The following is a 16,566-nucleotide window of genomic DNA, read 5'->3' on the forward strand; positions in this document are numbered from 1 at the left end:
TTTAGTTTTTTTTAATTAATGCTCACTGGATAGAGGTTCTTGTGCTGGTCTGTTGATCGTGTATTGAAAAAAAAAATCAGAGAAGTTATCCCCTATTGATTATTCACTTTGATATCCAAATCATTGCAAATATATAAAGTAATCGATAGGTTCTTTGAATAGTAACAATAAAACATTCAAAAATGTTTGATATATTATATAAAAAGTACATTATTTTTTTTAGTATTGAATGGTCAGGAAACATCTAAATCAATAGTTCTCCAACATAACGAAACGGCCAAGTGGGGAGCATCATTAACTCGATATTCTAACGTCACGTAAAATAACGTCATTTTGACGTTACCGAAATTGACACCAACAACGTGCACAATGTCTAGGCAATTTGATCGTGCTATGGTCCTACTTAATAATATTATGCTGAAGCACTTTGTTTTCGTTGTTGTAAAAATTGGTGATTCTTTGAACTGAGGGTGAAGTGGGAACAGGCACATACAGGGAAGTTAATAAATCTATTTTCACAGTTGTTACAGATTACCAGACTATCTTTTTCTTGTTCAGCCTATTTCATTTATTTTGAGCACCTTATCTTCTTTATTATGTGTTATTCTATAAATCCTTTGGAGGGTTGTATTATACTCAGTTGAACAATAATGCCCTTGGACCTCTTGTTTTGTTATCATTAAATTTATGCACAGTAGGTTGATCATCAGTATTATTAAGGCCTTTATGTAAAACCCTGACGTTGTTAACGCATTTATATGACATAGGGGAAAAAATCGGAGTACATTAAACTGGGAAAAGTAACTGTCAAAGGATAAGCTGTAATCCGTGACAAATACGGAATTTCCGTAATGAAGTAAACAGCTAAACATTTAAATTTTATATACTTTTTAACTTGTCGCAAGAAAAATATACCTATTTAAATCCAACAAATTAAATACCTAATTTATTATATTTTTCCTTAGGCGTGCACCTTCCGTGACCATTTAAGATAGTGATTTTTGAAATAAATAAAATTTAAATTGAAAAATTAAAAAACAAAATTTTGACTTGAATATTTGTAATATATATTTTGGTATACAGTGGTTACATGTATATTTGAGACGATTTAAGATTACAAACACGATGTCATCCGAACTTTTGGACTGTATTTGTTTGTGTGTTTTAGAAGTTAAAACCGCTCTTGTTTTTGTTTGTTTCTTTTGGGGGGATGTTTAATGTGTGCTTATTTTGTTTGGTTCAATTTTTCTCAATCTTGACAGAATATACCAACATTATGTTCAACTATACCATATCACCCTTCTGGTATTGGTATTGGTATTGGCCAACCACGTACGACCACACGGGTATAGAAGAGCTGGCTGCTCTTTCAAATGAAATTATAATTCCGTATCCAAAGCAACGCTCCCAAATAGGGATTACGTTCAGAATTTTTGTTGACGACTTCGGAGAAATGTCTAATGGTTCACTTTCTATATGTGAAGTAGTGGTAAAAGGTAGGCTTTATCCTATTATGCGTTTCAATCTGCCTTAAATGTAAATGTTTTTTTTCAAGAGAGAGAGAGAGAACATATTTTATATAGATGAACTTCGTATCCTGCTCTAACGGGCAAATATTGAGCCATGATTAGTATGTATCAGATCAAAATATGAAAAGCTTTGTTTCAGGAGGAAAACAGCTTTCAAAGTTATTATATGTTTTCAAAAATACTCAAATTTTAAGTTATGAATTTCTTTTTTTTTTAGAACAATGGTAAAGATATTCAGGACATCATTATGCTTAAAAATAATACAAGGTTTTTTTATAAGTGAAAAGAACATGATTTAGTTTAGCTTCTTTTCTTCTTTTATTTCACAAGGATGTCCTAGAAATCACTATGGAAGCCCCTGCAGACCATGCCCTGAAAGTTGTGACCAATGTAACGCTATTGATGGATCTTGTATATGCCAAGCTGGATATACCGGTGAAAACTGCACAGAGGGTATACATTCTATATTCAACAGATGAATCGTGAAATAAACAGATGCCATATTTCGGATATTTCCATGAAAAAAGTAAAGATTTCAACAGAAATTTCTTTTGATTTTAAAGTTATTGTCTGACATAAAAATATTGTAGAGTGTTCGAATAGTACATACGGCGCTAACTGTGTTTACAAGTGTGGACATTGTTTTAATGATACTTGTCATCACGTCACTGGGAATTGTTTACCTGGTTGTAATAATGGTTGGACATCAAGCAAGTGCAATCAAGGTTAGTGTTTAAAAGCTTACAAGTGTCAAAGCTTTTGAAATACAGATAGTTTAACTGGAAAAAAAGACGTATCGCAGCTATCAAACACTTCCGAACATTTTGCGTCGCAAACCCTCCGATCTCCTTCAAAAGGGAGCAAGGGAAGACAGGGTGGCAAGCTGATACGCATAACAGCAAATGGAGAATATGTTAAGGTTTACTTGATTCTATTTGAAAGTTACCTGTATATACATGATTACTGTTAACGTATACCATTTTACTGTGAATTCTATTTTGCGCCAAATTTATAAGCTAAAATGCTGGAAATAAATTTCAGCCAAATACACGCTAAATATAAAACACTCTACATTTACGGTACTGCATATACTGACTTCAACATTGTATGTAGCTAACTGAACAGATACCTGGGATGTTATTTGGGGTAAATGTACGTTTAAACTCTGTTCGCCAATAGTATAAAGAATTATTAAAATTATTTTCTGCAAACCTTTACTGTATATATAAGCTGTTAGGCTACATATTTTCTTACACTCGCTTTATCCTTTTGTACCCATTAAAGGTGTAAGACGAGAAAAATTAAAGACGTATCAGAGCACTGTCGGCAATAAATTCATGTAGGGATTTAGCTCATATGCGCCAAAGCCTCAAGTGAGCTTTTCTGATCAAAATTTGTCCTTTGTTATCGTTAATATCGTCGAAATTTTTTTTTAATTACGATTCCTTCTCAAGAACTAATGGGCCTATTTCAACCGAATTTCCTTTGCTGAAATTTTTTTTTTTCAAATAAAGGGACATGCCCCCTTGAAAGAGGAAATAATCCAAGAAGTACACAAATAGGGAGATGGGGTCTATAATAAATTCTTCTCAAGAATCAATTCGCCAGGGAAGATGAAACTTTGTGAGTTTTTTTTTTTTAATGTAGATAAAAGTTTATTCAAATAATGGCCCAAGAAGGTACAATGTAGGATAGGGGCCACAGTAAGGGATCCAAGTTTTACATCAAATTATATTAGGGGAAAATGTTTTAAAATTTCCTCAAGAATAGTAGGGTCATTGTTAATTAGTGATATTAATATCGGTAATATGCAGGCAGGTAGTAAAGATTCAATTTTCTTCAAATCATGACCCCCAGGGGTAGGGTGGGGCAACAGTAGATCACAGTTTAATATTAGAATAGAGAGGGAAAATGTTTAAAGTCTTCATTTTTAGCTCACCTGAGCTGAAAGCTCAAATGAGCTTCATCGATCACATTTTGCCTGTAGTCCGTCTGTAAACTTTTCGCATTTTCGACTTCTTCTCCAGAACTATTGAGCCATTTTTAACCAACCTTGCCACAAACCATCCAAGGAAAGGGGGTTCAAGTTTGTTCAAATGAAGGGTCACACCTTCTTATAAAGAGAGATAATTACGAATTAGTGAAAATTTGGTGGTATCTTTCAAAAATCTTCCTCTCAAGAACCAAAGGGCCAGGAAAGATGAAACTCATGTGGAAACATCCTCAGGAAGTGTAGATTCAAGTTTGTTCAAATCATGGCCCCCGGGGGTAGGGCGGGGGCCACAATGGAGGATCAAATTTTTATATAGAATATATAGGAAAAATCTTTAAAAATCTTCTTCTCAAGAACAGCAAAGCCCTGATTGGTTATATTTATATAAAAGCATCCTCAGGCAGTGAAGATTCAAGTTTGTTCAAATCATGACCCCCGGGGGTAGGGTGGGGCCACAATGGAGGATCAAAGTTTTACATAGAAATATATACATGTAGGAAAAATCTTCTTCTCAAGAACACTTACAGCAAAGCCATGATGAGTCATATTTATACGAAAGCATCCTCAGGTAGTGTAGATTCAAGTCTGTTCAAATTATGGCCCCGGCGATAGGGCGGGGCCACAATGGAGGATCAAAGTTTTACATAGAAATACGAGGGGTTATCAAAAATATCCGTGGACTGATGCAATAAAATTAATACTATGTAGTTGTTGATTACAAAATTTGTAGGGAACATAAAACAACAAAAGTTTAAGAAGTCTTGAAAATTTCAGCTTGATATGTTGATAATTTGCCAAATTATCATTAAATAAAAAGAGCATAATATGATCACCCGGCGCTGTCGTCGTTTATTTTCATGACATCCGACAACGTCATTATTTCTCCATGCCCGCTCCCTGTGCCTCAATACACTTATCTTGATGAGATTCTCTGGAGTAAAGTAAAGACCTAAACCCGTCTTGTTTATATGACTTTACAATGTTATGAACACCTGATTTCAATGCATTAATATTGTAAATATTAAATCTATACATAGGAAAAAATCCTCGCTTGATTTTCGCCAGCATAATTTTCTTGTCGAAGTTCAATGTCAACCAATGATCAACGTCACTTTTCGACGTGTCTGACTTTGGACACCCTGGCTTCAAATCGACATTAACCGTGTGTCTCTTTTCTTGCTGAATCTGTCTTGGTATTTAAACAAAAGTACTCTGGGTGTATTTTATTTCTGTGTAGCCTGTTTAAACATTTTCTAGGTCTATGTCAGGTTTTCCAGGGGCTGAAACTTTATAGAATGTTGTAAAATGACACCCTACCCCATTTCGACGTCATTTTTAACCCCTTTATTGTTTGGACATTCCCTATAAAATTTACGATAAAATTTCAGAGAATATACAGAATCAGGTAAAATTTGCAACTTTTACGGAAAAATTATGTCATATCACATGAGTGAATTAATGGGATATTCGGATGTCAAATGTTCATATTAGAAGAGTTTTTAGCTCACCTGAGCCGAAGGCTCAAGTGAGCTTTTCTGATCACTTTTTGTCCGGCTTCCGTCTGTCTGTCTGTAAACTTTTTACATTTTCGACTTCTCAAGAACCACTGGGCCAATTTCAACCAAACTTGCCACAAAATATCCTTGGGTGAAGGGGATTCAAGTTTGTTCAAATTAAGGGCCACGCCTTCTTTCAAGGGAAGATAATAAAGAATAAGTGAAAACTTAATAGCATCATTTAAAAATCTTCTTCAGAAGAACCACAGAGCCAGGAAAGATGAAACTCAGGTGGAAGCATCCTCAGGTAGTGTAGATTCAAGTTTCTTCAAATCATGACCCCCGGGGGTAGGGCGGGGCCACAATGGAGGATCAAAGTTTTACATAGAAATATATAGGAAAAACCTTTAAAAATCTTCTTCTCAAGAACAGCAAAGCCATGATGAGTCATATTTATATGGAAGTATACTCAGGTAGTGTAGATTCTGTTTTGTTAAAATCATGACCCCCGGGGGTAGGGCCGGGCCACTATGGAGGATCAAATTTTTACATAGAAATATATAGGAAAAATCTTTAAAAATCTTCTTCTCAAGAACAGCAAAGCCATGATGAGTCATATTTATATGGAAGCATCCTCAGGTTGTGTAGATTCAAATTTGATCAAATCATGACCTCCATGGGGTAGGGCGGGGCGACAATGGAGGATCAAAGTTTTACATGAAATATATAGGAAAAATCTTTAAAAATCATCTTCTCAAGATCAGCAAAGCCCTGATTGGATATATTTATATGGAAGCATCCTCAGGGTGTATTTTCTATTTTGTTCAAATCATGACCCCCGGGGGTAGGGTGGGGCCACAATTGAGGATCAAAGTCTTACATAGAACTATATAGGAAAATATCTTCTTCTGAAGAACTGCAAAGCCATGATTAGTCATTTTGATATGGAAGGATCCTCAGGTAGTGTAGATTCAAGTCTGTTAAAATGATGACCCCCGGGGATAGGATCGGGTCACAATAGGGGATCAAAATTTAACATAGGAACATAAAGGAAAATATCTTCCTCTCAAGAACAGAAAATCATGTTTAGTCATTTTGATATGGAAGCATCCTCAGGTAGTGTAGATTCAATTTTGTTCAAATGATGACCCCAGGGGGTAGGGTGGGGCCACGATGGGGGATCAAAAGTTTTACGTAAGAACATATAGAAAAAAAATTTCTTCTCAAAAACAGAAAAGCTATTTTTAGTTTTATTGGTATGGAAGCATCCTCAGATAGTGTAGATTCAAGTTTGTTCAAATGATGACCTTGGGATAGGGGGGAGCCACAATGGGAGATCAAATTTTTACAAAGGAGTATATGGGATTTTTTTTTAAATCTTCTCTAGTGCAACAAATCCATTTGTTATATTGATATGGAAGCATCATCAGGTAGTTTAAAATTCAAGCCCCACCCCCCCTTCCCCTGGTAATCTTTTCAATACTGAACTGATTTGTGCTTTTGGGCCTCTTGTTTCACAAACGGCATGGTCCTTTGAAGAGATATTAATATGGCACATTAAGGTCATGAAGTGATATTAATATGCAATACCCACAGTGTAGATTCGGTGGACCCCTTTAGTATGATTTGGCGGCAAAAGGGATCAAAGCCCTGGCATCCCAACAAACTAGACAGTGATTCCTAAATTTAAATATTATGCGAGTCCATTTAAAGTCATTTGTGGGGGATTCGTGCAATTTGACTTTTTTTCTTTATTTTAGGTCATTTGGAAACTAATCAAGTCAACAAATGTTAGTTCTTAAATTGCATTGGATATATATATTTCATTAAAATTTAGTCACTTATCTTTTTTAATGTTATTAAATCTTTACATCCGTTTTGATATGTAGTTTTGCAAGTCAGTCTTATACGTGATTTGGGTTTTCGAACTGGTCTTTGATATGAGGTATTGTGACGTCACTCGCATCGCACAGTGCGGAATCGGTGTATTTACTACTAAGTAACCATACATGATAAGCTAGGAAAGAATATGGCATATCGGAGGACCTTTCTGAAAATGACTGAATTTGTTACATTCCTAAGTTTTAAACAGAAAGAAACTCAAAATGACTCATTTCAGGGGTAATTTTTCTTTAGAAAATAGTGCTCACAGCCGTAGCCCACTTTTCTTTCGGATATGTTTTTGAAATTTAAAATTACATTTCCTAAAATCTTTGTGGCCGAAGCATGTGATCTGTAATGTCTGAAAGAAAATTCCATTGAAAATTGATGTTTTCTACAACATTTTAAGAAAATACGGTAAAATACACGTTCAGGACTTCACACAATTAGCATTTAGGAGGTCATATATAAAAAAAAAAACGATTTTTATGATCTTACTGCATGGACTTTGTACAATTAAGAAAGCATGATTTTTAATTTCTCACAGCAATTTCATATTTAATTTAACAAGGGGACAGAATTGTATTGAAACCGTACCTTCTTCTTTAGCCTGCAGTACTGGCTGGTATGGACGTGATTGTTCACAGCGATGTAGCAGTCACTGTATCACACCGTACTTGTGTGACCGATATAATGGATCTTGTATTGGCGGATGTGCTACTGGGTGGACAAACGATACTTGTGACATGGGTTTGTTACTTACATCCTTATTTTTATGAATCTCTTATATTTCTCACATTTTGATTATGATACAAATACTTGTTTTTCTTTTCTTTTTTTTTTCATTTTCCCAGTTGATACAGATTATTGTAAGTATAGCTTTCTTTTATAGGAATCAATCCCAATTCGCTCTTGCGTAGCCTTTATTTTAGATTTTACAAGTGTTTTGTTTGTCATAAATACATTTATACTCTTGCGTCCAAAACAGGTGTTGATTGGGTGCCATCAGTTGTTTCGGTTTTGTACCATAATATGACATGGAGGAAAGAAATATTAAATCATCTGATCAGATATGATCCCGCTGTGACCCTTCTCTGCAACTTCAGTTTGAAATCCGATGAAGAACTTTTTTACGACGTTACTTGGTTTATTGATGGAAAAGAAGTTTTAAATCAGACAGTTGATGAAACCAGTAATTACACTGCTGTGATAACAGCTCATGATGTTTTGAAAGCTGAGAAAAAAATTGGATGTGAGGTAAGCATTAAAAAAAAATTGTCGAATGTTTTGAGCATCTGGGAATGAGGCTCTTAACATCAAGATGTTGATCTTTAAAAAAAAATTCTGATAGAAATCATGTCAAACCTTTTTTTGTATATACGTCCGTTTTGTATGTATATATATTAATTTATGTCAAAAAAGGGTAAATAAAGATATATGAGTAATGAAAGAAGAGTGATTCAGTTTTCAACCAAATTTGTTTCTTTCGTAAGGTACACTGCAAAGTTGGTGCAAAACGTAAAAAAGAAAACATTCCATGTCTTTTCAAAGTTGGAATTCCATTCTTTGCTGGAATTAGGGTAATACAGTAAATATTTCAGATTAATGCCTTTAAAAAGTTCTCAGTTTGCAATTTAAACACTCTTTGTAACTTTATTTAGATTGTATTTTACTGACTTTTTTCTTACATTTTATTAAAACCCTTCAAAATGTTATGCGTTTGAAAAAAAAGCTTTCAATTACTAGTTAAATACATTTTCTTTGAAGATACTCAATCCAAGTATTGAGTTGAAGAGAAAAGGATCTAAGAATGTCGAATTGGAGATGACAATACCATTTGCCTCCGAATCGCTTTTTATTAGTGGTGTTCCACAACCAGTTAGTGATCTGAACATTCATATGACCTTTAAAACAGACGATCCGTCTAAATGTAGTGGTGGGGGATCATCTAATCAGTGCGAAGTCAAAGTAAAAAGCTATAGCTACAACGAGAAACATAAGTATGAGAACGACGAATGGAGGCAAAACATTTCATTTCCGGTTTATAGCCAGGATACGGATGGTTACGTCATCAATAGTCGCATGACCCTTAGATTGAAGACGGGGGGTACTAACGGAGTTGGCAGTAAAATATTTGAGCATGTGTCCTTGCCCGATATATCGGTATGTTGTTACATATATTAATATAATATTAACAGAAAATGTTAAGAATGTTTTTCATATATGAACAAAAAATTGTATCTATGCATTGTTTTAAATATCATTTTTTTAAACGTCAATGGAAAATAAAACTTAAAATACATGAATGAAAATAGTTTGTTTGTGTTGCTCATAAGCATTAATCTCACCTATACTATGGAAATCCTGTTACTATTAAGAAGTATCAAGCTTCTGTACATGTATTCTGATTTGCTATCTTTTCTTTTTCTCGATACTAATAATTGTTTTATAATGATTTATACCACTATATATCAAATAAGTTAAACAATTTGTTACAGATAAGTGTTCGAGAAGGAAATGAACAATGGAAAGGCAGATCTTGTAGTGTTAGAGCGGATCCACATATGTATACTTTTGACGGAAAGTAAGAATATGGGAATAGCCTGTGCAAAAAAAATCATCAATCTTCCAAAACTATATTTAGAAACAAAACATTTATGGGCTAATTATCGAGAGCAACATGACATACACAGCAAAACTTTCTAATCCGATCACCACTGGTTTCAAATTAATTGGCCGAATAGATAGCATTCCGGATTAGACAAGTTTCACTGTATTACGGTTATGAGTGATCCTGGATAAGTTTTGGAGAATGGACCGCTTCCAAGTAGCAATTACCATGTAGCTCATAAGGAATTAAGTTACATGCATCAAATTGATGCGTTGAAAGTATCATGTATTGGATGCTACATACAAAGCTTATTAATTGGTAAATGTATGTTTTTTTAGTAATGGGATATAATATTAATCTTGATTGAAATGTCATATTCCCTAAGCAGTCTGCTACATGATATCTTTAATGCATGTTAGTCCGAAATCTTAAAGGGTTGCTTGGTACAATACTTTGCATACTTTATAGATGACATTCTTTACATTATCTCGAATTCTTTGATAATCTTTATCTAATGTATTTATAATCAAATTTGCCATTCAGAATATTATTAATGTTTACAAAGGAAAAAACCCAATAAATCTTGTATACATTTAACAAGAGATGTGCTTACCGTGTTTGTACAAGTACATGTTATTAATGTGTTTTCCCTACAGATCATACGAGTGTCAGATACCTGGAGAATTTATAAATTACAGAAGTCAACATCAACTACAGTGGGTAAGGCGGATCAAACTAATGCTCTGATATGTATTTTTTTAAAGAAAGTGCCTTAACGAATTTGAATTGCTAATGCAGAAAAAAATAAATCGATATAAAACTTAAAGAATAGACAAGTACATAAGAGTTCCTATCGTACATGTTTAGTTTGTTTTACATATATATAGAGAGAGAGAAGGGGGGAGGCATTGTATAAATATGAATTTTAACATTGAAATTTTAGATTCAATCCAAACACCACTTATGTTTCCCGTCGTATGATGGACCTTGGTGCGTCTGCGCAGTAGCAGCAAGAGCAGGAAGAGATGTCTTCGTCATAGATTTGTGTGGAGAAAATAAAATCATCGGTTATGAGCTTTGCGAGGACAATGTTTTGAAAGTCACAAAAATTCACGACAAATACTATAAGGTCAGTTACTTAGGTGGTTGATTTATACTCATTTCAATTATCCAAAACTTAAAAAAAAAAAATCAGGTTAGTATTACATTTTTTTTTTATTCAACACATGAATTTCTTGAAGATTTACTGTATATTCCATTTTTTAAGGAGTGTTTATAAATAAGCTTATTTCTAAATACATTTGGATACATAAAAAAAATCTAATTAAAAATCTAATTTTTATTAATTCGGTTTTTTATTACAAAATGTTCATGAGATGAAGTAACCTTCATCCTGATTTGTACGTGTTTGTGTTTCCAAGTGCTCAACTATCGTGACATTTTTTTTTCATTATATAAATCTAGTATAATTAGGTTGATAAGATCCAAGCATTCGATTATATACGACAGGATTGACATTAATATTAAGAAAAAAGACCTACTGATTAAGTAGTAACCAACAAGAGATTATTTTGTATCATTCAATTTTGACGGCATCTTCAGGTATATTTCCCGACGGGTACATCACTCGCCATATACATCATGGAATGGAACAGACATTATATCATTGACCTTGAAATTCTACCCTCTGCCATGGATGTAGGAAATGCCGATGGATTGTGTGGATATTTTGATGGTGTTAGGGAAAACGACTTCAGAAGGCGAAACAGTACTATTATAGACGACATCGGTTTGTTATATCCTAATGACTTCTCTGAGTCATGGAAGTAAGTATTAATATTTGGTATACAACAATTTATTTCAGTTCGTTAGCTTCACATTTTCTAACTGTACATAAACATCTGATACTTTCTGTTACGTAGGATTCTGGACAACGAAAATCTCTTCAGCGGTGACTCTTTAGTTTACAGCAGTTTGCAGTCTGTGTCAACAATTCTTGTTCCTCACTGTACATGCACCGAGAGCGGGAAAACCCAATGCTCCTACAACACGTTCACACCCTGCAACTCAAATCGAGGCAAACAGTATACATGTAACGTAGACCTTGTACAAAACAGAAGACGTAAACGGGATGTGTCCGATATGTACATGCAAAGAGATCCTCTAATTGTATGCTATTATTAATATAATCTATTTCATTTATATCTTAAAAGAACATCAGCTTCTTTACATCTTGAAAATCTCTAGATTCATTTTGTATAGATGGAAAAACTATTGATCTTGAAATTAAAATTAATGCTAACGTACCTTTTTAAAATTCAAATGCAACAATATCTTCTGAAAACACGATGATAGCTATCTCCTGATTAGATGTTTTCATTTAACTATTTCAGAGAAAGAAACGTACTATGTCCTACGTACGGTCGACCGAATACTCCGAGACGGTTTGCCTGCAAGCATTTGAAAATTCACGTGAATACAACACCTGCCAACAATATGTGACCGATCTTAGTAATGTAACCTTATCCAACTGTATTGAGGACATAAGAGTAAGTTAAATACAAAAATACATGTATGTCATTTAAGACATATACTGCAGTATATCGTGCTCTAGTTTCAACTGAAATAATGAAATTATGGTCTTTTTACGCAGCAGTTAGAGTGTTTGCTCTACAGTCACGGTGTAAAAAGTTGATCTTTACGTCGCGGGTTTAAATCCCACTGCCGGACGTGGAGATCAATCCTTGGGATGAGACCGTATAAACAGAAGTCCCGTAACGCAATAGGTAGAAATCCCTCACCTGAATATAGGTCTAAATTTGCAGCCCTCCACCGGCAAGTGATGGCGTTTTCATACGAGTGAAAAATTTTCGATTGATTGATTGTATGTTGTTTTACGTCCCGTTTGAGAATTTTTCACTCATATAAAGACGTCACAAAATACCAGTGAAGGGCTTCAAACTTTGACCTTTACTCGGCACTCAGGGCCAATGAGCAGAGAGGGATCTTTATCGGGCCAACGCTTGCCGTGACACGGGGCCTCGGTTTTTAAGGTCTCATCCAAAGGACCCGCAACTTTCACTTCAAAGTGTCGAGTGCATGGCGAAGGAACAGTTGCTACCCATTTTTTATCGACTGATGTCAGTCGCGGCCGAGATTCGAACTCACTACCTCCCGATCTCGGAGCGGAAAAATTCTCGAGAGGGACGTTAAACAACAAACAAACCTTGCATAAAAAAGTTTGAATTTATCGAAGTCGATCAAATTAAATGGTTATGTCTGTTTTCAGATGACTGGTGATAATAACCTAACGCAGATTCACGTCGAAGCCGCTCTACAGCAATGTTCCACATTTGTTCTCTTGAATGCCACACTGCAAGAGTCAGAACCGGAAGTTACCTATACAATACAAAATCTATGTCCAAGCAACTGTACCGGACATGGCACTTGTGATGGGGGTAATGCATTCATTGGATCATACAATTTTAAGGAACTGATTTGCTAATGTTTTCACTTGAAAATAAAGAAGCTGAACATAGGAAAATCGAACGGGTTAAAATGAGATAAAGCTCAAACAGATAGCTTTGTAATTTCACAAAATTTCGAAAAAAATATTATAAGAATTTTCGCGAAACTGTATATGTCTTTATTATCATGATTCGTCATACGTGTAGATAAAATGAACAGTTTTTGGTTCTCCCTTTTTTTATGGAAACTGTACATGTGACGCTAACTATGGAGGGAGCGACTGCTCTTTTGATTTGCTCGGCCCTCCTACAATAACAAGTGTCCCCGGTGCTGGTTTGTGTGATCTATCTACAACAACCTGTAAAGAGGCCACCATCATGGGAAAATATTTCTTTGAAAACATGGACTCGATATATTATCTTACCGTGAAACAGGTCAGTCTGAATAATGATTATGTAAATATAAAGTTAGCTCAATAGCAAATGGCTGTCGTCCTGGTGGGAAGGTCGTGGGTTCAAGCCCCGGCCGCGTCAGATCTAAGAAGATAAGTAGAAACCGTTCCTTCTCCAAGATCTCGACACTCTGAAAAGAAAGACCTAAAGAAAAGGGCCCTGCCTCACTGTAGATGTTGGCAAGATAATGATCCCGCACTGTTCAATAGCCCTGAGTGCTGAGTTATTGTCTAAATTTAATGATCTTCACCGGTATATGGTGACGTCTCTCTACAAGTAAAAAATTCTCAAATGGGACGTTATACAATCAATCCATCAACATTAATATAATGCTTCTTATGACAACGCTAATGGCATACTTAATTTTTCCAGCAATATTTCAGTTTTCTTAAAATATCCTTTCAGAATGATATTAACCAAACAGAAGAAATTGAGCATAAGAGACAAATGAATTTACAAGAGAGAACCTTATTTGAGGGATTCTGTCCGCTTCCGTATGACACATCTGGTATCTGGATGACTGAAATCAAGTTCAACATTTCTAATGATGGAGTACGTTTTACAGACACGTATCAAGTTATTATATATCAGTCTCATTGTCAGGAGTACCACAATGAATCCGGAAATGTGTATTTTACCTTAAAGGTAAGTGTTGTTCTTTTTTTAAACGTGTTTGGAGTACATTTTGATATATTTACATTTCCAAATATTTTTCCTTAAGATTCTTTACAAATTAGAAGACTTTTCATTTTCTCATGAACTACCATTGGATGAGCATGAATATCTCCATTGCTACGTCATAATACCGTACTTGACGTCAAAACTATAGTGCAAACTGTTTTGTTTTAAAATTGACTGTTGAATGACATAATTTGTGGTTGTGACAGTTGAATGACAAATTAACTCATCAGAAATATGATGTAAATTTAAGAAATGACTTTAATTTTTGAAAATTCATGAGGTAAATGAACTACAACGCTTAACGCCGGCATATTTATCATGAAGCGCTAACGCGCTTCATGCAATATGCCGGCGTGAAGCGTTGAAGTTCATGTCCTCATGAATCTTCAAAAATTAAATTCATTTCTTAAATTTACGAAGTATTTTTTATGAAAATACATAAATATCATGTCTGCTTCTCGTTAATAATGTTGTTTGAATTTCGAAAACACGGTTTTATTTGATCCCTATTTTTCTTTAAAAGCAATTTAGGTAATTTCAAAGTCATTTTTGTTATTAATTTTAAAGCTGTGAATTCTTTTAACAGGAAAAATCTAATTTTTGTATTATTTACAGGACAACTATTGTTACATAGATAGCACATGCATTCGTCCCATGCAGAATAGTTCCATCAATGAGTGTCTTTACTGTAATGCAACGAATGATAAATTCAACTGGACAGAAAATGAATGCAAGTCTCTTACTTGGATACTTTACTCTCATTTTCCTACTGTTCTTTATGGAGATTAATGTGATTCGCATTTCTTTAATAGATTATTGACAGCAGTATAGATAAGAAATATAAATATTTTTCTTCTACATAGCCTGTGGACAAACAACAACAGAGAGTATGTCAACAACTATGATCTACACAGACACAGTATCCGCATTGATGAGCTCCACAGAACAAATAGAAGAAATTACAACTTCTATCACGACTGTTGAACAAGACGAAACAACATACTTCAAAACAACCGCATCATTCACGACTGCAGAAAATGAACAAACATCTCTGGTGTCTGATTCTTCTTCTGTTGACTCAACAACATTATTGTCGACAATGACAATGGAAAGTATACAGCCTGTCAGAACAACTGAGTCTTCCGAGTTGACGGAAGAAACAAGTACCAATGGCAAATCAACTGCACCTTCGACTACTACAATCAGCGAAGCTGAATCCACTGCAAGTACATACAACACGGATGGAACAGAAATCTCCTTTGAAAGTGTCGACACTACCACATCAATTGACACAAAAGATGCCAAAGAAGGATCGACTCCAGCAAAACTAAAAAATACCTATTTGATTGTTGGAGCCTCTACTTCTGTTGTTGGAATTGTATTAATAATGACAATCATTGGACTGGTAGCCCGAAAATGTAGTAAATCGTAAGTATTCTTTGTTTTTAAAATTAAGAGATTGAACAATCAGATTAAAATTGAGCTAGACATCTCATTTGAAATGAACCGTATAAAAGGTCTGGTGCACAATTTTTCCCTACTTAGGGATTAATGTATTCCTTGCTACACATTGATAGTTCTTTTTAACTGAGGCGTACAACAACAATAACGATTCAAATCAAAGGCGGTTTACGTAATGACTGTTGTGTCCATTGTGAAAACGGCAAATTCTTGTCAGACACGGGTAGGAATAATAAGTCACAGTTTTTCTTTCATTATTAAACAGGAGAAAACATCAAGGAAATCAACAAGAAAACAATGAACCAATTAGGAACTGGAGAGACCTCGTCTGGGCGGGAAAACCAACCACAAGCCCTCAGTACAATACCAATTCTTCATTACCCTACACTGGAAAAGCCTACGTTCCGCACGCACCTCTTCATCATTTCAAATCCAGTGGAGGATCTCGTAATATCAACGCCAGTAGATATCAAAGATATTGAGTTTGACAATTCTTTCTGTCCTTTCTTTCTTCGACATAGCTGTATATATCCTTTCAAACATATATTAGTAAGCTTCGTCCACACAACTTGTATAATCAGTGATGTATAGTGTTTATTTAATAAAAGGAATATTCTGTGTATCACATCCTTTCGTAACGAAGTTGGAGAGGATATAGTAAAGCGTTTGTATAAGTGTGGGTAAGCGAATGAGTGCCTGAGTCACTGACGTTACGTACGCAAGCAATAATTAATATCGGGATGGATGTGCTTTTTTTTCTTGAGGGAATGCTCCACTTAGTGGTCTCCTTGTTTACTACATGTTACTTCTTGTCAATTCATACACTGCTGTTTTACAAATAGTCATTGATTTTAGTGTATTGATTAATTACATGCACGTACCCATTATTGTGATGAGAATTTAAATATAGTACTAGTGATGATTGTAAAATGGATATAATCAAACAAACAGCAGAAATATTGTATATGATACCAGAGACCTTTACGTACATATA

General features: G+C 34.7%; 1 protein-coding gene across 1 annotated transcript in view; it reads left to right on the forward strand.

Annotated features, from left to right (window-relative positions):
* LOC133193273 (uncharacterized) overlaps positions 1–16,054 on the forward strand; it is a 90,195-nt gene extending 74,141 nt beyond the window's left edge. The window contains exons 4-15 of the mRNA XM_061329231.1: positions 9,398–9,483; positions 10,167–10,230; positions 10,454–10,639; positions 11,113–11,336; positions 11,433–11,679; positions 11,904–12,059; positions 12,800–12,968; positions 13,198–13,412; positions 13,836–14,075; positions 14,727–14,841; positions 14,975–15,539; positions 15,838–16,054. Coding sequence (XP_061185215.1) covers positions 9,398–9,483; positions 10,167–10,230; positions 10,454–10,639; positions 11,113–11,336; positions 11,433–11,679; positions 11,904–12,059; positions 12,800–12,968; positions 13,198–13,412; positions 13,836–14,075; positions 14,727–14,841; positions 14,975–15,539; positions 15,838–16,054 — 2,484 coding nt within the window. The remainder of the gene's footprint in view (positions 1–9,397; positions 9,484–10,166; positions 10,231–10,453; positions 10,640–11,112; positions 11,337–11,432; positions 11,680–11,903; positions 12,060–12,799; positions 12,969–13,197; positions 13,413–13,835; positions 14,076–14,726; positions 14,842–14,974; positions 15,540–15,837) is intronic.
* Positions 16,055–16,566: the final 512 nt, after the last annotated feature.

The sequence above is a fragment of the Saccostrea echinata genome, unplaced genomic scaffold (genome assembly GCF_033153115.1).
Source record: "Saccostrea echinata isolate AGI-Se365-2 ecotype Australia unplaced genomic scaffold, CSIRO_AGI_Sech_v1 ptg000027l, whole genome shotgun sequence".
NCBI classification, from domain to species: Eukaryota; Metazoa; Mollusca; class Bivalvia; order Ostreida; family Ostreidae; genus Saccostrea; species Saccostrea echinata.